Source organism: Sapajus apella, unplaced genomic scaffold (assembly GCF_009761245.1).
Source record: "Sapajus apella isolate SASKATOON/1434 unplaced genomic scaffold, GSC_monkey_1.0 scaffold43, whole genome shotgun sequence".
Lineage (NCBI taxonomy): Eukaryota > Metazoa > Chordata > Mammalia > Primates > Cebidae > Sapajus > Sapajus apella.
The window spans coordinates 2,015,187-2,042,627 of record NW_022436983.1 but is presented as its reverse complement, the minus strand read 5'-3'; the positions used below and the strand labels follow the sequence as shown (position 1 = coordinate 2,042,627).

The 27,441-nt window shown below is 39.7% G+C and overlaps 1 protein-coding gene across 13 annotated transcripts in view; it reads right to left on the bottom strand.

Annotated features, from left to right (window-relative positions):
- PER3 (period circadian regulator 3) overlaps positions 1–27,441 on the bottom strand; it is a 62,769-nt gene that overhangs the window by 13,492 nt on the left and 21,836 nt on the right. For 9 of the 13 annotated variants that reach the window (XM_032300264.1, XM_032300270.1, XM_032300269.1 and 6 more), the window contains 9 exons: positions 25,015–25,120; positions 23,957–24,085; positions 23,115–23,244; positions 13,369–13,504; positions 12,548–12,672; positions 12,142–12,315; positions 6,255–6,485; positions 4,846–5,525; positions 2,704–2,869 (listed from right to left, as the gene is read on the bottom strand). In XM_032300264.1, coding sequence (XP_032156155.1) covers positions 2,704–2,869; positions 4,846–5,525; positions 6,255–6,485; positions 12,142–12,315; positions 12,548–12,672; positions 13,369–13,504; positions 23,115–23,244; positions 23,957–24,085; positions 25,015–25,120 — 1,877 coding nt within the window. The remainder of the gene's footprint in view (positions 1–2,703; positions 2,870–4,845; positions 5,526–6,254; positions 6,486–12,141; positions 12,316–12,547; positions 12,673–13,368; positions 13,505–23,114; positions 23,245–23,956; positions 24,086–25,014; positions 25,121–27,441) is intronic. The other 4 variants (XM_032300265.1, XM_032300267.1, XM_032300275.1 and 1 more) reach the window with 1 other exon arrangement.

The following is a 27,441-nucleotide window of genomic DNA, read 5'->3' as shown; positions in this document are numbered from 1 at the left end:
CTTGGCTCAAAAAAAAAAAAAAAGAGAACTACTTAAGCTGAATGAAAATGAAAATATAACATACCAAAATTTGAGGGATGCAATGGTTAGAGCACTCAATAACATTAAATGTTTATACTGGGGGAGAAAAACCTTAATTCAGTGATCTAAGCTTCTACCTTAAGAAATGAGAAAAAGAACAAATAAAATCCAAAGTAAAGAGAAAAGTAGTAATAACAATTAGAGCATAGGCCAGATGTGGTGGTTCATGCCTGTAATCCCAGCACTTTGAGAGGCCAAGGTGGGCAAATCATGGTGAAACCCCATCTCTACTAAAGATAAAAAAATTAACCGGGCATGGCGGTGGGCACTTGTAATCCCAGCTACTCAGGAGGCTAAGGCAAGAGAATCGCTTGAACCCGGGAGGTGAAGGCTGCAGTGAGCCAAGATCACTGCACTCCAGCCCAGGGAAGCAGTGCGAGACTCTGTCTCAAGAAAAAAAATTAGAGCATAAATCAATAAAATAACCCCCCCACCAAAAAAAAAAAAAAAAAAAGGAAAAAAACCCCACTGAGATCAAAAGTTGCTTCTTTGAAAAGTTATTAAAATTGATAAACATACAGTCAGATTGATCAGGAAAAAATATGAATACCAGCAGTAAGAGAGGTACATTACTATAAAACCCACAGACAGTAAAAAGAAAAGGGAATATTATTAAAACTTTATGCCAATACGCTCAACAAATTAGATGAAATAGATACATTTTTTAGAAGATACAAATTACCAGAGATCTCTAAGAAACTGATAACCTGGTTAGACCTATATCAGAGAATTTAAATTTGTTGTTAAAATCTTTCTCACTGAGAAAGCTCCAGGCCCAGAAAGATTCACTGGTAAATTCTACCAAACATACAAAGAAGTAGTAACAGTTTAACACAAACTCTTCCAGAAAACAGAATAGCAAAGAATAGTTCCTAGCTTATTTTCTGAGGCCAGAATTACCGATACCAAAACCAGACAAAGACATTATAAGTAAAGAAAGGAAATGGACCAATATTCTGCACAGAGATACAATAATGTGTAACAAAATATTAGAAAGATAATCCAACAACATATAAAAAAGGATAAAAGAGCATGACCAAATGCAAGGTTAATTTATTGTCAGAAAATGGAGGTAATTCACCACAGTAATAGAAGACGGGAGGAAAACCACATGAATATCTCAACAGATGCAGAAAAGGCATCTCAGCAGGGCAGCAGAAGTGAACTTCCTCCATCTGATAAGGGCATTCAAGGAAAACTTACATTTAACATCATACTTAATGATGAAACACTAACTCCTTTCCCCTTAAGACTCTGAACCAGGTAAAAGTGTCTATGTTCCTATTTTTATTAAACACTTCGCTGGGGGTCCTAGCCAGTTCAATGAGACAAGACAAAGACATACAGATGGAAAAAAAGAAGTAAAACTCTATTTGCAGATAATAAAGACGGTGTAGAAAAGTTCTGCAGAATCTACAAAAGAGCTACTAAAACTAATAAATGAGTTTAGCAAGACTGCAGAATGTAAGTTAAAAATATACAATTTGACTAAATTTCTATATGTTAACAACAAACAATTGCAAATTGAAAATTTTAAAAGCCATTTACAATAGCATCAAGAATTATAAAATCCTTAAGAGATAAATTTAGCAAAATATGTCAAAGAGTTGCAGGCTGAAAACTATAAAACATTGCTGAGAAGAGTTAAAGACCTAAATAGAGAAATCGTACCTGTGGATCAAAATACTCAATATCATTAGGAAGATAATTCTTCGAAAACTGATCATCTATAGATTCAACACAATTTCAATCAAAACACCAGAAGTCTTTTTTTTTTTAGAAACTGAGAAATGGAGTCTATAATTTACATGGACAAAGGATCTAAAATATTCAAAATCATTTTGAAAAGAAGAATTAAGTTGAGGGACTTACTTCACCAGACTTCAAGACTTACTTGAAAGTTACATTACTCCAAAGTGTGGTATTGCCCTAAAGCTGGTCATACAGATCAGTGGAACAGAAAAGAGAGTCCCGAAATAGACCCACATATATAAGGTCAAGTGATTTTCAACAAAGGTGTCATGGCAATTTAATGGGGGAAAGATTCATCCTTTAAACAAACAGGGCAGGAATAATTAGATATCCCAATGTGAAGAAAGTATATTGACCCTTCCTTATACCATACACAAAAATTAACTCAAAATGGATCACAGATCTAAGCTTTAAAGGCCACTCGGGGTGTGTCTCATCTCAACAGCATCATGCTAACTGAAAGAATCCTAATACGGAAGACGGCATACTGTCTGATTCAATACATCAATTATAGGAAAAGCAAACTAAAGTGTTTCAAAGAAAGCAAACCAGTACCTGCCAGGAGACCAAAGGTCAGGGCAGAGACAGACTGGTGAGGGTCACAGAACTTTTTGGGGTGACAGAAATGTTCTATATGGTGATTGTGGTGGTGCTTACACTAAGGTGCATGCACATCTGTCAGAATTCTTGTTTGTACTCCTAAAATTGGTGAATTTTATTGCGTGTAAATAGGCCCCCATTTTTTTTTGACAAGAAGAAAAAAGGAAAAAATAAAAAACCCTGTACTTCCACATCAGTGCCTGGGGTACACAGTGAGAGCTCATCACACAGTGAATGGAGTTTGAAACATTGGTTGTCCTGATCCACTACCTGATGCTGCAGAACCAGTTCCGGATGGAGTCTCCCTGGGAGGTGACCCCGTGGACAGCACGCCGGCAGTAGGATGCGATGGAGTCTCCCTGGGAGGTGATCCCATGGACAGTGCGTGGGTAGTAGCGGGACTGCCCTCACTGCCACTGTTGCCTATAACACACTGCTAGAAAGTAAGGGCACATGAAAAGACACTTTAATCTTCTTACCACAAAATACAGTAGTCCTCCTTTATTCATGGTTTTGCTTTCTGTAGTTTCAGTTACCTGTGGCCAACCGAGGTCCAAAAACAGTAAAGGGAAAATTCCAGAAACAGTTCCTAAGTTTAAAATCGCGAGCCATTCTGAGTAGTGTCATGAAGTCCTTGCTTCCCTCCACCCTGTATGTGGGACCCACCTGTTAGGAGTCGCCTCGGTTATCAGATCTACTGCGGTGGTATCGTAGTGCTTGTGTTCAAGTAACACTTACTTTACTTAATAATGGCCCCAAAGTGCAAGAGTAATGATGCCAGCAATTGGGATATGCTAAAGATAAGTCGTAAAGTGCTTCATTTAAGTGAAAAGGTGAAAGTTCTCAAGAAGGAAAGGAAAAAACCCACATGCTGAGGGTGCTAAAATCTTAGGAAGAATGAATCTTCCATCTGTGAAACTGCGATGAGTATATTGCTGTAACTGTCCTATGTTATTATTAGTCACTACTGTTAAACTCTTACTGTTTTTAATTTATAAATGAAACTTTACCATAGGTATGTATAGTATGTAAAGGAAAAACACACAGTATATAGGGTTCAGATCTATCCATGGTTCCCGGCATCCACCAGGGTCTGAAACATATCCCCTGGGTAAGGGAGACTACTGTAACTGGCAGATCTTCAACTTCATATGTTAAAGGGAATAAAATTTATATATATAAGTAAGAAGTAAAAGCTTTCCAGCCTAGCTCTAAGAATAAGTTCCTTTGTAAGTGATATGAACGCAGTACTACTTTCTCAGTACCTACTACATGCCAGGCACCGCACAGGTGATTTTTTTGCTGCTCAGCAAATACGTATTGAACATTTTATATGTTCTAAGCACTGTGTCAAACACTAGGAATATAATAATGAACAAAACAAACTTCCAGCTCTCTAGGAGCTCCTGCTACATGGGGAGAAGTACTACATAAATACTACATCATTTAGCCCTCAGAGTAAGCTATGAGGGATTCACCTTTCCATTTTCCTGATAAGGAAACAGAGGCAAAGAAAGGTGAAATACTTGTCTAAGCGAATCTACCTAACTAGTGACAGAGCTGGGGTTTGAATCCGTGTCTTACTCCATAGCCCAGGTTTTAGTCACTGTAATACATTCCCTTGCCTTAGATTTTTAGCAAGTACGCTAATACTAGGCTTTCAAAAGTCAGCATATTGTCTTGATTTGGATCACAGATTTTGAATCTCTGTTAAAGGAGGGTATTACACCTTGAAGGTCAAAGAAAACTTTGTGTAAATATTCATACTTGCCTTGGATTCTACACAGGAATGTCAGATTTCAAAGCTTAACCTGCTAAATAAGCCTGAGAATGACTTTCTAGGTAAAGGGATGAAAAGTTAAAGGAAGCAGACCAAAAAAACTTTTGATTTTGAAAAAATGACGTTTAAGTGTGAAACTATAAACTGCCTTCTCTACTGATAATACAAATAAAGTAGCTGCTACTGCTCATGCACACCTGTTGTCCTGTGACTGTGCGTGAAGACGCACAATCGATAAATTGTCAATATGGCTAATTCCCATCTTACCAGACCATAATCCCAGTTGTGGGTAAGCAAATATATATTATAGGCAATGAACACTTACGGGTAATACCTGGATCGAATTTTAAAAAGTGGAGGGAATCCAGTTCACATGAAAACTTGAAAGAAGCACTTTGGGAAAAACCTCACAAAGTAAGAATCCAGAATATAGACGATTCTTTCATGTCTACTTTCCAAACAGCCAGGCATGTGTGTTTCGTGTTTATACATAATTAGGCTAACAGGCCCACTCACAGCAGCCGTGAGGATTAACCACTGAGGATGTCAGCAGTGAATCCCAATGCAAGCACCTTAACTTTAGTAAAGTTATTTACTTTGTCACTTGAGTGTTGAAAATGAGCATCACTTACATACTCAGCTTGTGGGGACCTGTTCCTTCTTATCTCATCTGAAGATTCAGAAGGTCTGGGCATCTCTTCCTGAAGTAAGTTTAGCTGCAAGGGCGAGCTGCTCCTTGAGGAAATGAATGGGGGCCCCTCGCTTTGTGCCTCCCACTTTTCCTCCTCTCTCCTTTGGTTGGTGATTGAAGGGGGTGTGTCCAGGTTTGGAGTCACTGCTGACATTGAGGGTGATATTGCAGAACAGGCTGTCACCCCCAGAAATGGACATGGGAAGAACGATGGCGACAACAGAGGGCAGACAGAGGGGTCAGGCAGGAAAACGGTCATAAAAGTATCCAAGTAAGGGGAAGGGAAAGCTGGGCAAGTCTGCTGGTCCTTGGACGAGGACGGCCCAGGCAGGACTTCCGGCGCAGTTCCGGGGGCGGCATATTCTCTTCCGGGACAGGTCACGGCTGGGATGAGGTAAGGGGCGTGGCCGGGTACCATGGCGGCAGGTGGGAAGGTCGGGCCTGAGGAGTGCGGAGAAGAGGCCGCGGAGGGGCAGCAGGGCTGTGCGTTCAGATGCGCTCCCCTGCGGGGACCGGAGCCTGTGTTCGAGCTGCTGCTGTCCGGCGGCTCCAGCAGCTTCTTCCGCTTGTGCTTCCCTTTCCTGCAGCCGGCCGACCGAGTCTGCTTGGAAGTCGAATCTCCTGGAAAGATAAAGGTAGAAGCAAATTACGGAAGATTAAACCCAAAAAGAAGAGAAGGATGCCATTTACAGGTACTTTATAAATAGCTGAGAAAGGAATGCCCATTTGCCAATACTACCAGAATGGCAAAAAGTGGCTCTAAAAAAGATGAACAAAATTCCGGGTAAAAATCATTGCTAGCGAGTAAACTTATTTCAGCATCTCTTGATCAGTTTCTCATGAAAAAACAGTTTCTCATGAAAAAACAGTTTCTAAGATATAGGATCTAAGAGCAAACCTAGAGAAATTGTTGATATAAATAGATTGTTTCAGCATCTCCCTATCAGTTTCTTACAAGTAAAACTCCTACTGTTCACTCCTTATCTCCGAGTCCTTAGATATAATTTATAACATCTACATAGATTGATGGCATTTATTTATTTTTGAGACAGAGTCTCCCTGTCACCAGGCTGAAGCACAATGGTGGGATCTCAGCTCACCACAACCTCCACCTCTTGGGTTCAAGTGATTCTCCTGCCTTAGCCTCCCAAGTAGCTGGGACTACAGGCGCCCACCACCATGCCCCGTTAATTTTTTATTTTAGTAGAGGCGGGGTTTCACCATGTTGGCCAGGATGGTCTTGATCCCTTGACCCTGTGATTTGCCTGCCTCGGCCTCCCAAAGTGCTGGGACCACAGGCATGAGCCACCATGCCTGGCCAATGGCATTTATTTTTAAAAACTCACCTACCTTGAAAATATGCATATTTAGCTTTGCTCCTGCTTTCTTGCTGAAGATAGGAGCTGTAGGGTGATGACAGGATCTTTTCTCGGAATTTATCAACATAATTCTGCTCTTCCTTCTGGGTGTGTGCCGACAGAACAGCCGCAGTGAGCCCCACGTGTTTAAATTCTTCTGAGGTCAAAGGGGCTGGCCGCATGTTCAGGGTCCAGGGCTCATACATGAGGGTGGCATCCCTGGCTGAGGTGGAAGAAGATGTATTTAATTTCTATCAATTATTGGTATTTATTTATTTTACTTTGTTAACTGCCTTTCAGTTAACATTTTTACAAACATTATAACTGCGGGAATACCAAAAAGCTTCATTAGCCTAGCAGAGAAATTCTTGATTTTCTGTCTTCCTTTATATTCTTTGCACAAATGCACACACATTTCATAGTTGTAATAATATGCACACATTTATTTAAATCTTGCTTTTATTGTAAACATTTTTCTCTCTCCCTGAATTCTTCAAAATTTCTTTTTATCTTTGAATTTATTTTTAAAATAGGTAATATATTCATGTGGTTCAAAAATCAGCAAGTATTAAAAATGACATGTAATAAATTCTCCTCATCTCTGTCCACGCTCTGTCTAGTTCTTGTTTGTTTCCCTTGCAGAAGACCATTCCTGGAGTGAAGTCTCACTCTGTTGTCAGGCTGCAGTGGTGCGATCTTGGCCCACTGCAACCTCCCTGGGGGTTCAAGCGATTCTGCCTCAGCCTCCTGAGTAGCTGGGACTATAGGCGTGTACCACCACGCCTAGCTAAGTTTTGTATTTATCTATTTAATTTTTTGTTTGAGATGGAATATCGCTCTTATTGCCCAGGGTGGAGTGCAATGGTGCTAACTTGGCTCACTGCAACCTCTGCTTCCTGAGTTCAAGTGATTCTCCTGCCTCAGTTTCCCAAGTAGCTGCGATTACAGGCACATGCCACCATGCCTGGCTAATTTTGTAGTTTTAGTAAAGATGGGGTTTTTACCATGTTGGCCAGGCTGGTCTCGAACTCTTGACCTCAGGTGATCCACCCACCTCGGCCTCCCAAAGTGCTGGGATTAGAAGCATAAGCCACTGCACCTGGCCCTTTCAGTTTCTTTATTACATATGAACAAGCATGAATATAGATTATCTTCCTCCCTGGCCCCGTCTTTACCCAAAGGCACATATGTACATTAGCTACCAATGTACCTTTTTCACTTTACGGTATCCCTTGGAGAACTTTATCAATGCCTCGACAGTTGTCTCGTACTTCTACACTGCTGTGGAATTCCATTTTATATGCATACCAGTTTACTAAAGTGAGCATCTATGGATGGATTTTGGGTTGCCTCTTTTTTATCTGGTTATTTAACTATTTATTATTGATACAGAATAGTCGTACACTAAATTTTCTTTTATTGATATAGAATAGTTATATATATTTTGGGGATGATTACTTCTTCTAAGAACAAAAGATTTTGTGGTGGACACTGTAGAGGTGGACATCCATGCTGGCCCACCTCTGTGGTGTGGTATCCAGGTGGTCTGGCCCCACTCCACACCCGGAAGTGGCCTGTAACACCACAGGGGCTTCACTTCTAGCCAAGTTGTAGTAACAGGGACCAAACTTACCTTCCTGTCTGAGATTAAAAAAAAAAATGGCCAAAATATATAAAGCAGTAGATTTCAGACATTGAAGGAAAGTGACCCCCAAGGATAAGAAACAAGAGCGGTGAGCCTGAGGGCTGCCCCAGCACACAGCCTGGAGGGTTTCCAAGGACTTTCCAAGGCATTCATGGGAAGAAAAAATCACCTGAGAGGGCTAGCGGGAACAAGAGCCGAAGCTCACACAAGCTGCAGAACAGTGCCGGCTCCCATCTGCCAGACTAGAGAATCTCCTCACTCCTGAGGCACCACATGGAGCACTCAGGAGGGTCTTGCCTTGGTAGCAGAGAAAAAGCAGGCCTAGACTACACGCTATTTGTCCTGCCTAACAAATTTAAAAAGCAAAACCTGAAAGGATCAATCTGTTTCCAAGTAACGTAACTGCGGCCCAGAATAAAGATCAAGAATATAGGAATACAAAAATATTTGGTACTCATTCACAGTATCTGGCATCCAATTAAAAAAAATCACCAGGCATACAAAGAAGCAGGAAAATATAACCCCATAATAAGGAATAAACATACTGAGAAACTGAGTCTACAATTTATGCAGACAAAAGACCTAGCATATTCAAAGCAATCTTGAAAAAGAATCAAATTGAAGGATTTATACTAGCTGATTTCAAGACTTACTGTACAGCCACATGAACTAAGACCACTCTGTACTGGGATAAGAGGTTTATCAATTTTGTTCATCTTTTCAAAGAACCAACTTTTAGCTTTAAATTTCTCTACTATCTGTTTTCTATTTTGTTGGCTTTTATCTTTATTATTTCCTTCATTCCATCTTGGACTGACTTCACCCTTCCTTGGCTAACTTTTTAAACTGTAGCTTTAGATCACTGATTTGAGACATCTCTTCCCTAACGGCATTTTAAAGCTACTGATCTTCTTACAAGCCCTATTTTTAGCTGTACCCCATACATTTTAGTATGCTATACTTGCAATATCAGTGATTTGGAAATATTTTCTAATTTTCTTTGTGATTTCTTTTTTGACTCACAGGTTTCGAAATGTGTTGTCTGACTTCTAAATATTTGGGTTTAAATATACTGATTTTTAATTTAAATCACTAGCCAGAGAACACAGTTTACACATCACACCATCAATCTTTTTAAATCTGAGACACAGTACAGCCCAACATGTCTTATTTCTCAGTGAACATACTGTGTGTACTTGAAAAGACTGTGTATTATGCAGTTACTGGGTCTCTGTTCTCTAAGTCTCAATTAGATCAAGGTGGTTGATAGTGTTGCAAAGATCATTTTTCTTTATTTTTTCTCTATCTATTTTTATCAATTGCAGAGAGGGAGTGAACGACTTTCCAAATAGAATTATGGGAAGTCTATTTCCACATTTTTGCTACAGAGCTTTCAAAGCTCTGTTATTAGTGAATACAGATTTATGACTGTTATGTCTTCCTGAACTGACTGCTGTGTCATTGTGAAATGACTGTCCTGAAGTCTACTTTGCACATATTAATAAGGCACTGCAGCCTTCCTGTGCTTATTGTTTGACTTGCACATCTTTTTCCATTCATTTACTTTCCACCCATTTGTGAATTTTAATTGTACTTTGCAGAGGGCATATAGTTAGGTCTTGATTTTTTTAAATCTGTTTTGAGAATGTTTGCCTTTTATGTATTTACTTATTTTTAGAGACAGGGTCTTGCTTTGTCACTCAGGCTGGAGTACAGTAATGTGATCAGAGCTCACTGTAGTACTGAACTCAAGATGGGCTCAAACTAAGCTCAACTGATCCTCCTGCCTGTGCCTCCCAAGTAGCTGGGACTACAGGTGTGGGTCACTGCACCTGGCTAACTTAAAAATTTTTTTGTAGAGATGGGGTTTCACTATATTGCCCAGGCTGGTCTCAGACTTCTGGCCTCAAGCAATCTTCTTACCTCCTCGGCCTCCCGAGTCTCTGAGATTACAGGTGTGAACCACTATGCTTGGTCCAATTTTTGCCTTTTAATTGAAGTACTGAGTCAATTTTATGTCATTATTGACAGAGCTGGATTTAGAGCTATTCTCTTGTTACTTGGTTTGTTCTGTTTCTTTTTTGTTTATCCTCCTTTCCTGCCCTTCTTTTTTGAGTGTATTTCAAAATTTCATTTTATTGATTGGCTTTTTAGCCATTGTACCTCATGTACCATCTTTTAAAAAATTATTTTAGGGCTAGGTGTAATGGATCACGCCTGTAATCCTAGCACTTTGGGAGGCCGAGGCAGGCATATCACCTGAGGTCAGGAGTTCAAGACCAGCCTGGCCGACATAGTAAAACCCTGTCTCTACTAAAAATACAAAAATTAGTTGGGTGTGGTGGCAGGTGCCTGTAATCCCAGCTACTTGGGAGACTGAGGGAGTAGAATTGCTTGAACCTTGGAGGCAGAGGCTGCAGGTAGCTGAGATCGCATCACTGCACTCCAGCTTGGATGACAGAGTGAGACTCTGATTCAAAAAGAAAAAAAGTAATTTTTTGTAGACAGGGTCTCACCAAGTTGCCCAGGCTGGTCTCAAACTCCTGACCTCAGGTGATATGCCTGCCTTGGCCTCCCAAAGTGCTAGGATTACATGCATGAGCCACTGTGCCTGGCCTATATTCCATCTTAATTAGATCCTGCTTTAGCTTCAAAATATCTATAATGGCAATGACTCCTAGAGACTAATGGTCAATAATCGATTCCCTACTCTACTACTCATGGGCTGTGTGATACTGGGCAAGTTAAGTTACTTTACCTATTTGTGCCTTAATTGTTCCACACATAAAATGAAGATATTAACTTGCAAGGGAATATATCTGTGATCATGGTCCTCAGACATAGCTCATTAAAATCAGAATGTAAACTGAGGGAATGAATACGAGCTTTTCAGAAAGCAAAAGACATAGAGATAATTTTTTAAGAACATCTGGGCTCTAATTCTGCTTTTTCTCCATGGAATAAAGATGTGGTCCTGTACATGTTGAGGCTGATTTAAGATCAGGAGAAACTAATACCAGTAAAAATTTCCTAAAGCACATGGACTTTAGTATAAATTCATTAAAAATAGTAATATAAAAGCAGAGTACAGAAAGCAGAGTGGCAGAGTCAAAAAAGAGCTTTTATTTTATTAATTTTTTGTATTTTTAGTAGAGGCGGGATTCCACCATGTTGGCCAAGATGGCCTCCATCTCCTGACCTTGTTATCCACCTGCCTCAGGCTCCCAAAGTGCTGGGATTACAGGCGTGAGCCATCGCGCCCGGCCCAAAAAGAGGTTTCCCTATTGGGTAAGACCGTCCCTTCCTGTATGGGCTGTACTGTGAACAGCTACACGGCCACACAGGAATGCAGAATATTAAAAATGTGCATATGCTCCTGTCTGGAGGGGCTAGCTCAGGTCCAGTGAAACTCTACTTTTGACTAATTAGAAACGTAATGCTCTCTGGTCTTTCCCCACCAGTCCACAGTTCTCCTGTCAGTACCACGCTCTCCGTCTCACAAATTGTTAGAAAGAGTTAATGAGACCATTCCAATGAAGAACTAAGAGCAGACAGTGGCACACGGAAATGGCTCAATGCATATTAGCTGATATGCCATTGAAGACTAGCAAAGATAAAGTAGAGATCATGTGAAAACCCAATTTAACATATTTGTCACCATTCCTTCATCTACCCAAATTATTATGAGCAATGAAAAAGTCAAAAGGACAGGTGGCAATAAAGAGGAATAAAAAGAAGCCGGGAGAATAATTTACTAAGTAATTATGGTGTTAAATGAAGAGTTTTTAAGGTACTCTACTCATTGCTATCACACAAATACAAAAATCTGAATATATGTTTGACTAAGCTCATCACAACTATACAGGATGGTGAAACGCAGGCCCATTCTTTAAAAGTCAGCAACGAGGTAACCTAACACAGTGCCATTAATAACTGCATTAATAATGACTAACACCAATTGAGTACTACCTATCTACTAGGTACTATATTAAGTGCTTCATATGTGTCATCTGATTTCATTGACAAATAACATAGCTGAGAAATAAGGTCCAAAAGATGTAACTGACATAAACATGACAACGTTTCCAGAAATACTTTAACTGAATTAAAGAAAGAAAAACATATGTGTAATTTAGAAGTTGTAACTGAGCAAATGGTATTCATGACTTTTGTTTTCTCATCACAATGTAGTTAAAGTGGAATATGTTTTCAGAGTCAGAGGCGAGTGTGGTACCTGTCTCTGGTGGTGGGATGTGGACAGTGGTGCTGCCGTAACTGCACTGGCTCATGCCCGACCCCAAGCTCAGCACTGTCGTGGACAGGATCTGTGGAGCTGCTCCTCCTGCGTCTGTGGATCGTGCATTTGTTGGCATTTCTGGCTTAGGTATGGCTGGGATTTGCAAACCAGCTGGTGATGTAAGAGAAACTGACAGTGAAAAAAAAATTCCCAACAAGAAATTTACCTAAGACCCAGTTTACAGAAGTTTGTAATTGAGAAATTAAACCTTACTGGCCATAAAGCAGTAACACGAAACCAGAATTTTATGCTTACAACAAAATAAAGATAAGACATTAAAGAGAAATAGGAAGGATGTATTTACAATTCTTTTAATTTAACTCTGAGGGGGCATTCTTGTTACCTTGTAAGGCCGGGACATCATCCGCCTTGTGGTTCTGTCTGTCTTCTTCTGAGGATGAAGAAGTTGTATTTGTACAGGAGATACACTTTCTTTTCAAAGCTGGAATGTTGTAGCTCTTCAGGTATCTGTAACAACATGATTAGGCCACATATTCTTACCTGTTCCCTAACTGTGCCATTTCCCATCTCTTTGCTTTTCTCATGCCAGTTCTGTTTAGGGTAGTTTGTACTTTCTTCTTGATAAAGTCTTCCCTGACCATCCCAGCCTCAATCACTGGATTGTAGTATTTCTTTTACTATGGTCTTGAATTAACCTTCATTTCTTACACCATGGGTGTCCAATCTTTTGGCTTCCCTGGGCCACACTGGAAGAAGAATAGTTGTCTTGGGCCACACATAAAATATACTAATACTAATGATAGCTGATGGGCTAAAAAAACCCAAAAAACAAATCTCATAATGTTTTAAGAAAGCTTATGAACTTGCGTTGGGCTGTATTCAAAGCCGTCTCGGGCCACATGCGACCTATAGGCCGCGGGTTAGACAAGCTTGTCTTACACCATTTAATTTTGAGAAAATTAGGTCTTGTCTTCTCAACTATTCCACAGATCCTTCAAAGAAGGGATGCATCTTCTAGCTTTTTGTGCTTTCCGTAATATTCAGTGTATTATGAACTGTATGTGTTAGGCACTCCATAAATATCTACTGATTTATAGTGAAAACCCAAGTCAGAGCAGCTATTAAAAATTCTGTGAAGTGTCTACAGTGACAGCATATGCTTTTGGAGAAGACTAACATGGTTTCAGAACTGTGGTCTCATACCTGATGACACTGTCAATACAGTTAATCTGTTGATAGGACGGGCTGTGCTCTTCGTTCCTCAAATCCTTGTGAGGCTCAGTGTACATGCTATTATTTTTCAATGTTTGGTGGAAGGAAGTACAGGCCTTATACTCACCTGAAACAGAATAAAGCAATGTGCAATTAAAAGTACTCAGCATGTAATTAAGAACATATACTTTCTTAGCAAAATTAAATCATGGCACTTTATCATGTATGTATCAATAGAATATTATGCAGCTATTAATAATGAGTGCAGATCTAAAATGCACTGATAGATATCCAATGTGAACAAAATAAGGTTCAAAGCATATTATACATACAATGGCTACAACTGTATTTAGAAAAATAAGGAGCGAAACAAAAGTTTCCAGCAAAGATTATCAAGGAATGAAACCATAGGTTAAAGGTTGATGAGGAACTTTCCAATGCTGAGCTGACACTGCCTGTACAACTGATCGACCCTGGCAATTACTAAGGGTGGGATTTGGGCAGACCTGTGTGTCTTACATGCTGCTGTGTGAAGTACATAGCATCTCCCAAATGGAACCTGTGCCTGACAGAACCTTCCGTGATGACCGACGGAACTATTATTTGTGCTGATTAGTATGGTAGCCACTAACGTACCTATTGAACACTTGGAATGTGGCTAGAACAACTGAGAAACTAAATTTTAATTGTATTGAATTTGAATTTAAATTGCCAAATGTGGCAAGTGGCCATCATTGTAGATAGCACAGGTACAGAGAGAAGAAAAAACCTCCAGGCTTGGTTGCAGTGAGCCGAGATTGCGCCACTGCATTCCAGCCTGGTGCCTGGTGACAGAGCGAGACTCTGTCTCAAAAAACAAAAAAAACCAAAAACCTCCAGGCTTAAGCATTAAAAACCTCCTGTAAAGGACAATGATCCCATAAAGGAGACTGAAGAAGGACAGCTAGAAAGATCACAGGAAACCCTGCAAGGTTCAGCCACCCAGCGACCAAGAATGAAAACTTTCTTAAGGAAGGAGTAACTAATTATGTCAAGTACTATTGAGAGGTTTTGTAAGGAGGTTTAGACGCTGGTCATTTTTAGCTGCCTTGGAAGAGTCTTCTCTATTTTCAGAGGATATTATGGAAAAATGACTATATTACCTTACACTCATTAACTTTTTTTTTTCTTGAGACAGAGCCTTGCTCTGTTGCCCAGACTGGAGTGCACGCAGTGGCGTGATCTCGACTCACTGCAACCTCCACCTCCTGGGTTCAACAGATTTTCCTGCCTCAGTTTCCCGAGTAGCTGGGATTATAGGTGCCCGCCACCATGCCCAGCTAGTTTTTGTATTTTTAGTAGAGACTGGGTTTCACTATGTTGGTCAGGCTGGTCTCGAACTTCTGACCTTGTGATCCGCCTGCCTCGGCCTCCCAAAGTGCAGGGATTACAGGCGTGAGCCACCGTGCCTGGCCTCATTAATTATTTTTAACTTTTAATTTTGAAATAATTTTAGACTGGAAGAGTTGCAAAAATAGTACAACAGAGTTCCTATACGCCCACCACCCAGCTTCCACTGTTACCATTGTATACAACCATAATAAAATGACCTTAACTAGGAAATGAACAGTGGAACCATTCTACTAACTGGAATCCAGGGCTTCTCTGGATTTCATTGGTTTACTACTCAATGTTGCTTTTGCCTTCAGGATCTGCTGGAGGGCACAGGTCACAACTTTAGCAGGATGCCCTTCGATTGGAGTTTCTCTGACACCTTATCATGATTAGGTCAAGGTGATGCATTTGGGGTACAGTGTCCTTCCTAGGGCCTCATCCCAGGGCACATGAAGTTAACATGTTTTGTTACCTTGATCATTGGTTAAGGTGGTATCTCTCAGGTTTGTTTGTCCTGTGTAAAGTCACTATTTTACAAGGTGATAATAATAAGTTTTGGAGGAGTGCTTTGAGATCACACAAGTATTCTGTTTCTTTTAAACTTCCACCTTCCAATGAAAGTTTAAATTCCCCATTAACCTTTCACCTATAGTTTCATTCCTTGATCATCTTTGCCTGAACCATCTGTTTTATTCTTCATTTTTTTTATTTGACATAGTATACTAACCTGTGTCTATCCATCCCTCTGTATGTTAACAAAAGGGGCATGAGTTCACACTGAAACCGTGAGCGCCAATCCAGCACCACGGAGTTCCTTCCGTTCGGTTGTGTGTGGCTTTCCTCTGATAGTGAGGAGTCTGGTTATCGTTACCTATAGCAGCCTCCATGATTTGTTCAACCCTAGTATAAACTCGCTTTAGAATTGCTAACCCATACTCTGGTGGGAAACGAATACACCAACTTGAGTACAATGTTTGTGCACATTCATAATTTTGTATTAGTCCTAGGAGATCAATTGCAGCACTGTTTTCCAAAGCTACAGAGCTCCGTTCTTCCCCATCCCTTCCATATGTTTAGGCCGATCATCTGTAATGCATTCGGATTCACTTGTCAAAGCCTGCATCTCATCCTAGGTTCTCTCTGCGTTTTGGGGTGAGATGGAGTGCACGAATCTGTGGGTTTCGGCAAATGCAAAGCAAGTTGTGCATCCATCACCACAGTAACCAAAAGAACATTTCCATGACTTAAAAATGTCCCTACAGCTGTCCCTCTGTAGTCAACTCCTCCTCCACCCAGCCATAGTAAATACTGATCCGTTTTCCAGATCCAGAGCATTCCAGAAAGAATGCTTTTCCAGAATGGAACTGTACAATATGTAACCTTTTGGTTCTGCCTTCTTTCACTTAACAAAATGTACTTAAGATTTCTGTCTACAATGCTCTGTGAATCAAGTTCTTTGTCTTCACTGTTGAGTAGCATTTCACTGTGTGGATGTATACAGCTTATCCATTCGCCTGCTGAATGACATTTGGGTTGTTTGTGTTTGACGAGTAACAGTGTAATATTCACATACAGGTTTTTGTGTGAACGTGTTTCTATTTCAGTTGGGTAAATCACTAAGAATGGAATTGCTAAGTTACATGGTAAGAGTATGTCTGACTTTATGGGGAACATCAAACCTTCCCAAATTGGCTATACAGTTTGGCATTACCTCCAGCAATAGGTGAGTGTTCCAGTCACTCTGCATGCTTGCCAACACTTGGTACTGTCAATTTTTAAAAAAATATTTAGCTATTCTCATTGATGTGTGATTGTATTTCATATGGTTTTAATTTTTTTTTTTTGTCTAATTACTTAGGTTCAGCATTTTATTGTATGCTGTTTGCTGTTTATGTATCTTCTTTAGAAAAATGTTTCTAATTGGGTTGTTTGCCTTCTTGAGTTTTGGGCATTCTTTATGTACACCGGGTATAACTTCATTATTGTATATATAATTTGCAAATATTTTTGTCTTTTGTCTTATCAGTGTCTTTCAGATGAGACTGTGCACGTTCAGGGCGGTATAGCCATGTTATCAGTGTATTTCAAAAAGGAGAAGTTTTAAATTTTGATGAAGTCCAACCTGTCCTTCCTTTCTTCTTTCTTTTGTTCAGTTTGGCTAAAGACTTACTAATTTTATTACCCTTTGATTTAACTTAGTTTCTCTTTTCAATTCCATTGATATCTGGTCTTTATTATTTCCTTCTTACTGCTTGAGATACAATTTGTTCTTCTTTCTTTTAAGGAGGAAGCTTAGATAAGTGAGTTGAGACCATCTTCTTTTTTCCGTATAAACACTCAATGCTGTAAATTTCACTTTAAGCACTGTTTTAGGTATAGCCCACATATTTTATGTTGTCTTCATTTTGTTCAGTTCAAATTGTTTTTATTCCCCCTGAAACTTCCTCTTTGACCTGTGGATTATTTAGAAGTATGAAGTTACTTAATTTCCAAACATTTGGGGATTTTCTGGATACCTGTTACTGATTTCTAGTTTCATCCATTATGGTCAGAAAATTGTACAGAGTATGGTCTCTTTTCTTTAAAAATGTTTTAAGGTTTGTAATATGGGCATACTATGATCTGTTTTGATGACCGTTGCATGAAAAACATTTATTCTGTTGTTCGGTCAAGCGTTCTATAAATGTCAAATAGGCAGACCTTGTCAATAGTGTTGTTCAGGTCTTCTATAGCATGACTAATTTTCTGACTACTACTTTTTATCAGTTACAGACAGAAATGTGCTGAAGTCTAGCCAGGCGTGGTGGCTCACACGTGTAATCCCAGCACTTTGGGAGGCTGAGGCAGGTGGATCACAGGTCAGGAGATTGAGACCATCCTGGTTAACATGGTGAAACCCCTTCTCTACTAAAAATATAAAAACTAGCTGGTGCCTGTAGTCCCAGCTACTCGAGAGGCTGAGGCAGGAGAATCACTTGAACCCAGGAGGCAGAGGTTGCAGTGAGCCAAGATTGCACCACTGCACTCCAGCCTGGCTACAGAGTGAGACTTTTGTCTCAAAAAAAAAAAAAAAAAAAAAAAAAAGAGAGAGAAAGAAAAAGAAATGTGCTGAAGTCTCCAATTATCATTGTGACTTTGTCTATTTCTCCTTACAGTTTTATAGCTTTTATTTCATGTATTCTGATGCTCTGGTATTAGATTCATAAACATGTAAGATTGTTCTATGTTCTTAGGGAATCAACTCCTTTATCTGTTATACAATCTCACTCTCTAACTCTGGTAACTTTCCTTTTTCTGAAGTCTACTTTGTATAATAATAATACAGCTTCCCGCTTTCTTTTGATTTGTGTTAGCATGGTATATCTTTTCTACTCTTTTGCTTTTAACCTGTTTATTTTCACAATGGGTTTTTGTAGAGTATGTAGCCAGATCTTTTCATCCAGTTTGACAATTTCAGTCTTGTAAATTACTGTACTGAGATTATTCATATTGAATATGAATAACTGGACTGAATATGATTCATATTCAATTTAATGATTATTGATATTGTTGAATTAAAATATACCAGTCACCAGTTGTTTTCTATTTGTTCCATTTGCTGTTTAGTTTTAACTGTATTTTTAGAGATGGGGTATGGCTATGTTGCCCAGGCTGAACTAGAACTCCTGGGCTCAAGTGATCCTCTAACCTCAGTCTTCTGAGTAGCTAGCACATGTCACCACTCCCAGCTTCAGTTCCATTTGGTTTTTGGCCACATTTTGGGTTGTGTCTTAAACTCCATTTTACCTCCTCTATTATTAATCATAATTAAAAATATTTTCAAATTATTTTCCTAAAAGCTCCAATATGTGTTCTTAAATACTTGGTGTCTACCTCCAAATAATAAAATACTGTTTCAAATGCAGTATTAGGACCTAATGATGGTATATTCCCAATGACTATCCCTCAACTTCTGTAGCAGTACTGTCACAAAGATTACTTTTATGTATGCTATAAATCCAGTTTGCTGGTTTTGCTTTAGTCTGTTACCTTTATGAGTAATTTTAAAAATTAAAAAATATAATTTCTTTTATCTTCATTTATTCAGTTTCCAGTGCATTTTACTTCTTCATGTAGATCCAAGTTTTTGGTCTGGTATCATACTCCTTCTGTCTTAAGAAATTCCTTTAGCATTTTGTATAGAATAAGTGTGCCAAAAATAAATTCCCATGATTTTTGAGAAAATCTTTATATAACCTTTATTTTCTTAAAGATCATTTTCACTAGGTATAGAATTCTGTGCTGACAGTTTTTCTGGTTGAAGATGTTACTCTATCACCTTTTTAGTGTGCATGGTTTCTGAAGAAATGGCTGTCATAATTCTTATCTTTGTTTCTGTTTTGCTTTCAAGATTTTCTTTTTTCATCAATTTGTATATGATATGCCCAAGTGTTTTGTTTTGTATTTAACTTACTTGATATTCTTTGGCTCTGTAGAAAATTACTTTTATTCAAATATTTCTTCTGAGATTCCAGTTACACCTATGTTAGATAGTTTGAGGCTATCTCCAAATTCTTAGAATACTGTTTGCTTCATTCTTCTTTCCCTATTTCTGCTTAAATAATGATTCTTCTCTAGACTGTGCTGAGTGCCATCAAATGTGTTCCTTATCTCTAGCACTGATGTTACAGATGTTACATTTCCATTTGAGTATTCTTTCATGCCCATCTGTATGCTGCAATTACCCACCTCATCCTGCATGGTGCCCAGTTTGTCCACTAGTCTTTAATGCATCATTCATAATTATTTTCAGTTCCCTGTCAGATAGTTCAAACTTCTGTGTCCTATCTAAGTCTTGTTCTGATGATGGTTTTGTCTCTTGGGAGTTTTTTTCCCTTCTTACCTATCCATATGCTACATAATTTCTTGTTGAGAACTGCATAACTTGTGTAGGACAACAGAGACTGGAGATGCCTTTCCTTGTTTTAGACCTGTGTTTGAATTAATCTAATTTTTAGGCCAGGTTTGAGTATTTTAATGGTTTTACAGTATGTACAACAGCTTTCAAATTCCTCTAGTTATACTTTTTGCCTCAGCTGGTGGCTGGTTTGGTGGATAACTTTTTTGTTTTTTCTCGTTATCTGCTCCACTTTCAGCTTCTGGTCTTTCCTTGGCATTGTGCCTGGAGAGGGTCTGTCTTCTGCAAATTACTTAACTCAGGCCATCAGTGTGAGGGAATGTATTCTCTTCCCGGAATCAAAAGGGGGTTTGGATTCAAAGGCAAGAACTTCCCAGTGCCATACCTCCACCCATGTCTCCATCTGGGAGCTTAGAGGTCTTTGTTTAATTTTCCCGTGGGAAGATGGACTGCCCAGGTAAGCTTCCTTTGTCTAGAACCCACGAGAAGCTATGGGAGGACTCTGGGCCAAACAACAAATCAAAGGTCAGAATCTAGCAGAAGTTTAAAGGAACTCCTTTCATAGGACAGAAAACTTGAATAGGGTGGGAATAACTCCCAGGTTAAAAGTCTCCTTCTCTCTCATCTGGGAGGACTCCATCTCCGGATCCCCTTCCACGACATTGTGGGATCTGCTTTTCTTTCTCCTTTCTCTCTGCCTAAATAAATCACTTTCTGCAAAACTCTTTGGGGTCTGATATTTACTTAAAATGAGCTCACCATGTCCGGCGGGGTCCTCTCTCCCTTTCTTGGGTGAGTGAGGGACCAAGGGCCTGGAGGAACACATCCTATCAGGAAGCTGAGCCTCCCCGGTGCCCCGCAACCCAGTCTCAAGTGCACGGTAATCCAGTGCTGCATCTTGCTCCTCCCTGCAAATATGTTTCTCTCCTTAGATTTTGGGCCTGCTGGCTGCTCTGTAACCTCAGCACTCTTGAGGTCAAGAAAGGTCTTGAACTTGCCTTTCATCCAGATTTTTCTGTTGTAGGTTGGGGTGTTGCTATTTCTGGCTCTCTACATCCTGGAGCAGAATCTGGAAGTAATCTTGCTCTGAATCTATTCAACTTATGGGTCATCTTCTCTCACTCAGGCATACCACGACCCTACATGTGGACACTCGCTTTTCCTGGATTTCCTCAATGACGTCTCTTGTAGTTGGCCTCTGTACACATAGCTCAAAGGGCTTTACATATCCCTGTTTTTCCTTGCCCTCCCATATTAACTTAAAATCTCCCTTCTTATTCTACTTTCAAACATTATTTGCTCTTATATTGTAAGAAAGGTAAATATATAAATTTTAAACCTTAAGTTCCTATAAAGCATGTAAACAATGATCATGCTTAACTAAGCATTTTCCTTTTCATTGGTATATATCTCTGGTCAATTTCTAACATTTAAATTATAACATTTTTAAGTTGTATCCTCATGTCTCTTAAGAAAAGAGTACTAAAGGTTTCTGCAGCTCTTTAAACTTATAGGTCTCAAAATGTTAATAAAATAAAGATATCCCAGAAACATTGGTTCTCCAAAGCTATACCAAATGGCAAGATATCTTCCTTCTTCCCCAGAGTCACATCCTGTGTGTGCTATTAGAGCCAAATATAAGCATCTGTCTAAGGAGTGGGAACACTTGTTTCTAAAGTAGCTGTGTAAGCACAGAGCTACGTGCAGCTTAAATTTTTATACAAAGTCAGTGATGGAATATTGCCATCTACTTAAAGATACAGCCTTCAAAAAAAATAGCACCAATGGCATTACAAGATCTGTGGTAGATGATGAGAAACTGAATAATGTGGGAAGTGAGAATGGAAGCCATTCTGAGATAAGGACCAAGGTCAGTATGTAAAACTGTGATGCCACCATGAGATCTAAGGCCCAGGCAGCTGTGAGTAGGACTGGCAGGACCAGACAATGAGAAAAACATTTACACATTTTAGCTTTAAAACCTCCTAAAAGAGTTCTCTCTGCTAGGACCCATTATTCCATATAATGACCTATAGTAAAAACTGTTATTTAAGATAAATTATTTTGCAGAGGGGGAATGTGGGGGTTTTGAGGGACAAGAATACAAAAAGCAGCTGTTATTCTTATCTTGTGCCCTTACATGTAACAGCAGAGGAAACCAATAGAATGCTTAACCTTCTATCAGAGAAAAGAAAAAAATGAAAGAGCAGGATTTGCTCTATTTGTGGAGTCCTGTGGGCTTTACTGTGGTTTGAATGTGTGTATCTCTCCAGCATGCCTGTGTTGGAACTTAAAACCCAATGTGACAGTGTTAACAGGCATGGCCTTACAAAGTGACAAAGTCATGAGGGCTCTGTTCTTATGAATGGGATCTGTAACCTTTCAAAAGGGCTGGAAGGAACTAGCTAAGTCTCTTTTTGCCTTTCTGTCCCTTGTGCCATGTGAGGACACAGCGCTTGTCCCCTCCCAAGGAAGTGATGTTCAAGGTGCCATCTGAGAAGCAGAGACTGGCCCTCACTAGATGCTGAACCTGGTGGTGCTCTGATCTTGGACTTCCCAGCCACCCAATCTGTGAGAAATAGGTTTCTGTTCTTTATCCATTATCTAGTCTCAGGTATTTTATTACAGCAGTACAAACTAAGAAGGTTCCCAGCGATGCCACCTGTGGGAGCTGCAGTTTGATTTTTTGTGGTGTAAATCATGTCAAGTTCCGAAAAATACAGCTGTTATCATTACTGATCTTACAAATTTCACCCCTACTGTGTAAAATGTCTACATTTGACAATGATAGAGATTAATAACATTTAGTGACCAAGATCCATCACAACTTCCAAATTATATTAACGTTCAGGAAGAAAAATGAAGGGAAAGTGAGCTACATTTAAATGTCAATCTAACTTGATTTCTATACTATTGAACTTCCCTATGCCATACAATGCAACTAGGTTAACTTTTCAAAATGATGCCAATTTTACTACTGATCCAGTACTTTTGGAGGGCTCCTTACTTCGTATCTGAGTAAAGTAAATATATGTCAAGAAAAGAGCCAAAGTTTTTCACTGAATTTAGGTCACAAAGATTTTCTGTTTAAAATGACAGAAAAGGGATTATTACTTTAATATACTTCATTATTTAAAATGCATTCTAAAATCCACTCTGTTTAAAAGAGATGCCTATGTAGGGAGGAAAATCTATAACTTGTTGGTATTTTCAGAAAAGTTAATTTTTCAGTAAAAGTGAACGGCAACTATTAATACAAGTGCATTCTAATACCATTTACTTTCAGATAGTACTTGCTGCTGCCTTTATCATCACTACCATTACTACTGCTACCTAGGCAAATCAAGAAATATGAAAAGCAGCAACACAGGGTCATGGCTTTCTGCTCATGAATCACATACATGATGTTTACACAGAGAATAACAGCCCACGGAAGGAGATCCTTGGGGCTGCCTGGCTGACTCACCACCACCATTCAGTTCTGTGCACGTCCCTGTCACTGGCTTGATTGATGATTTGGTCCTTGACTCAATGTAGAGCTGCTGACCCCGATTCTTAATTTTGTTGACACTGGCATAGACCTGCTGCAAGGTCATCTTAGGGAAAGGAATGATAAAATAAGTTTAAAAAATTATAAAAATGTCCACTAAAAGATAAGTTAAGCAAAATACACTTAGCTTCTGTTTCTCTGAAGACATAATGACTAAAGCACATTAACTGCTTTAATTCAGTTTCCTGCACCACGCCACAGTATATTGGTACCAACAAATTCTAAATAAATCTGTTCACAATATGCTAATTTTTAGAATGCTACAATTAATGCAAATATCACTTTCTGAAGGTGGTATTTTCTTTTTACAGACTTTTTTTTTTGAGATGGAGTCTCGCTCTGTCATGCAGGCTGAAGTGCAGTGGCGCGATCTCGGCTCACTGCAACCTCTGCCTCCCAGGTTCAAGCAATTCTTCTGCCTCAGTATCCTGAGTAGCTGGGATTACAGGCACATGCCACCATGCCCGGCTAATTTTTGTATTTTTAGTAGAGGGGGGTTTCTCCATGTTGGTCAGGCTGGTCTCAAATTCCTGACCTCCTGATTCGACCACCTCAGCCTCCCGAAGTGCTGGGATTACAGGCATGAGCCACTGTGCCCGGCCTACAGACATTTTTTTCTAAACCAAAGTGGATTAAAATATCTGTTATCAGATGAGGTCTTTAAGTCAGGAACATGTACTAAGATGTCACCATATGCAGAACCGCAGTAACACAGAGAACGCGACGCCTGTGCAAGAAGGTGACATGAGCCCACGCACCTGCTCCGCCTTTGTCTCCTCCATGCATTGCCCACTGGCCTCACTGGAGGAGGCCATGCTGACAAGCTGCTCCTGTGACCCGGTGCTTCCCAGGCTCCCATAGCCACTGGACACACTCATGTGAACTGGCTGGAAGGACAAAGAGGAGCAGTTCCAGAATTGCTGGGTGCCTAAATGCAGCCACCTCAGAGCTCATCTAGAATCATCTAAAAATTAAGATGACAATTTCTGAAATCTCAAATTAGGTTGTGCAGGTTGGTCCTGATACACGAAAGGGACCCCTCCATTATTTCAGTAATTCTCAAAGGCACGGTCCTATGTTCTAGTCTAGGTAGGTAGGACAACCTAGGACCAGACAATGGAGTGGGAACGTTTGTTTCTAAAGCAACTGTGTAAGCACAGAGCTATTGTAAAAAAAAAAAAAAACAAAAAAAACCCATAGTGTAATTAATTTTTAAAAACATGAAAATAAAGTCTAGTTCTTTATGCCCAGTTTAGAACAGAGAGAGCAAACCATATATTATACTTTTTCCAAGAACATGGCAGGTGTTTCATGCATCCTAGAGATTTTATGGGCGACATTCTGAAAACTCTGTATGACACCATTAGTTTATATACCACTTACTGAATCTCTTGTAGAAAACACCTTTGGCATTTCTTTTCAACACATAAATTTTTCCACTTTTACGTAACAATAGTTAAGAGAAACTGAGACCTATCATCCCTCTCCTTCCATCTTTAAAATTGAAATTATTTAAAAAATCCTGAAGCCAAAACCCAAAGGCTGAGCATACTAGTGCCTCTGGAATGTAAGAATTCTCTGTCACTTGGTTTGCTGTCTTACAATGGGTTCTTACAAAAATATTCTGTGTAACACAGAGTAAGGAAAAAGAATAAAATGTAATTTAAAAATGAAAAGAGAAAGACAAAAATTTCTGGAATGCAGAGGGCAAAGATTTGTCTCCCTTTATAATTTATTTTTGTGAAGTGTGATTTTACTGAGCATTAAAACAAAACACAATTCAGAGAATTTTGCATTCTTAAAAATCTCACCTTACCTGTAAGAGAAGTTTGTAAATTTGTTCTTGTAATTCTGTTATGTCTTTGTCATTATTGTTCATCTTTTTAATTTTGGTAGCAAAAACATCCTCATTTAGTGGGCTCCTAGAAAATGTCCAGTGAGAGATTGAGCCAAACAATTTTTTGAAAGTAATTTTTAATAGGCTATTCCAAGAATAGACCTATGCTTTTACAAAACAATTCTTTGACTCCAAAGAGAAAATAGGAGGCTAGAATTCTATTCATGGAAGTTCAGAAAATACTAAGAAACAAATGAGACATTAACAGGCCAGTAAAGTTTCTCTAAAGCAATCATCTTTCTGTAATGGTTTCAGTGCTATATATGTACAAATCTAAACTTAGTGACAAGTAACCTCCTTCGCTACTGAAATATCTTCAGCAAATAACTGGTTTCAAAATTCGACAGTAACTGAGTAATTGACTGTAAGAATTTTAAAGACCCGTTTGCCAAACGGCATTTAACGTTTAATGCGCCTAACACTTTTGCTATCTAATTAAAACGGTTCTGCAACCCACCCTATTGGTGAAAATGCAGCTGTTACAATACTTTCCGTCTTATTTATACTCAAATTCTAGAGCATCTTCAATGTGACCTGAATACAGTGAATGGCACACATGCCAACAGAGGATCACAAAGAAGGGAATAAACTGACGTTTACTTGGAACCTTCTATGTGACAGGCACTGTACTAGTTTTTTTTTGAGAAAAACTCCAGCCCCGGCTGGAGTGTAATGGTGCAATCTTAGCTCACCGCAACCTCCGCCTCCTGGGTTCAAGCGATTCTCCTGCCTCAGCCTCCTGTGTAGCTGGGATTACAGGGGCACGCCATCATGCCTGGCTAATTTTTTGTATTTTTAGTAGAGACAGAATTTTACCATGTTGGCCAGGCTAGTCTCAAACTCCTGACCTTGTGATCCGCCCGCCTTGGCCTCCCAAAGTGCTTTGATTACAGGTGTGAGCCACCACGCCTGGCCCTTTTCTGTTTGTTTTTGAGGTGTCTCATTTTATTACCCTGGCTGGAGTGCAGTGGCATAATCTTGGCTCACTGCAACCTCTGCCTCCCAGATTCAAGTGATCCTCCTGCGTAGCTGGGCTTACTAGCGCACATCACCACACCCAGCTAATTTTTGTATTTTTAGTAGAGATGGGGTTTTGTCATGTTGGTCAGGTTGGTCTCGAACTCCTGACCTCAAGTGATCCACTCACCTTGGCCTCTCAAAGGACTAAGATTACAGGAGTGCACCACTGCAGCCGGCTTATACTAGTTTTTATAACATACAAGAATACCTAACATTTTGAAAACCCTCATTATTCCAAGTGCTTTACAAGTATTTTCTCCTTTACCTGATTAAAGACCTTTTCCAGGTGGCCTAGCAGGTAAGGGGGAGGCAGGTTTTCACAAAGGGACCAGAGTCTAGGCTAGAGTCCACACTGTGTGCCACCACACTGTCCTGCCTGTGGGTACACTGGTAAAGCAGGTCACATTCGTGAGGCATACTGAATCAGCTGCATCAGCTCACGGAGTCCTCACAACAACCCCAGAAAGTAGGAATTATCCCTGATACGCAAAGTCAGGGTATGAGACAGTCTGAGGAACTGGCCCAAGTTCACATAACCAAGAAGCAGCAGTTAGGATTTGAATCCGCCTAGGTCTGACCCCCAACCCGTGCTGTCCTTTTTCCATTATGCCAGCCTGCCGTGTCTCACAAGTAACTGATACATGCAGCTCAGTTACCTAAAAACTGAAAGTTTCCCGAAGGCATAAATTATTATCAAGAAAATCACAGGATGCTGACAGTGTCGTAAAAGCAGGAATAATATCTCCGTGTGTAGGGAATATTCAATCACCCTGCACATCCCCGCATCACAGTGGAACAGCTGCACCAATCACCTTTCTTTCCCTTCGCATCTAGACTATATCCAGATCAATATCTATCTGCATGGTGTCAGGTATACCATAAGTCTGTGGCAAGCAGTACCTGAATATACAACTTTATTTCACAACCTGACACACTATACGTTTTATGTAACCGTCTCTCCCTATATCCCACTGCTGGGTAAACTCCACGAGGTGAAGTACTTTGTTTCATTTTTCCACTCCTGGATCTTCAGTGCCTGGAACGGTGTCTGGTCCATATCAGGCACCCACTGCATATTTGTTAAAGGAACAAATACATGATTGATTGATCTGGGAATAAAAGTACACCTGGTTCCTAATATAAACACATCCTGTACATTTATTGTGAGCTTGAAAACCTTTCAGAGGTATTTGGAATTTGTTTCTTGAGTAAAATGGAAATAGAATAGATTGCTTTATACTATGAGATTTAGATATTCCTAGTTGTGAAAATTTCTGCAAAACTCTGTGTGTGTGTGTGTGTGTGTGTGTGTGTGTGTGTGTGTGT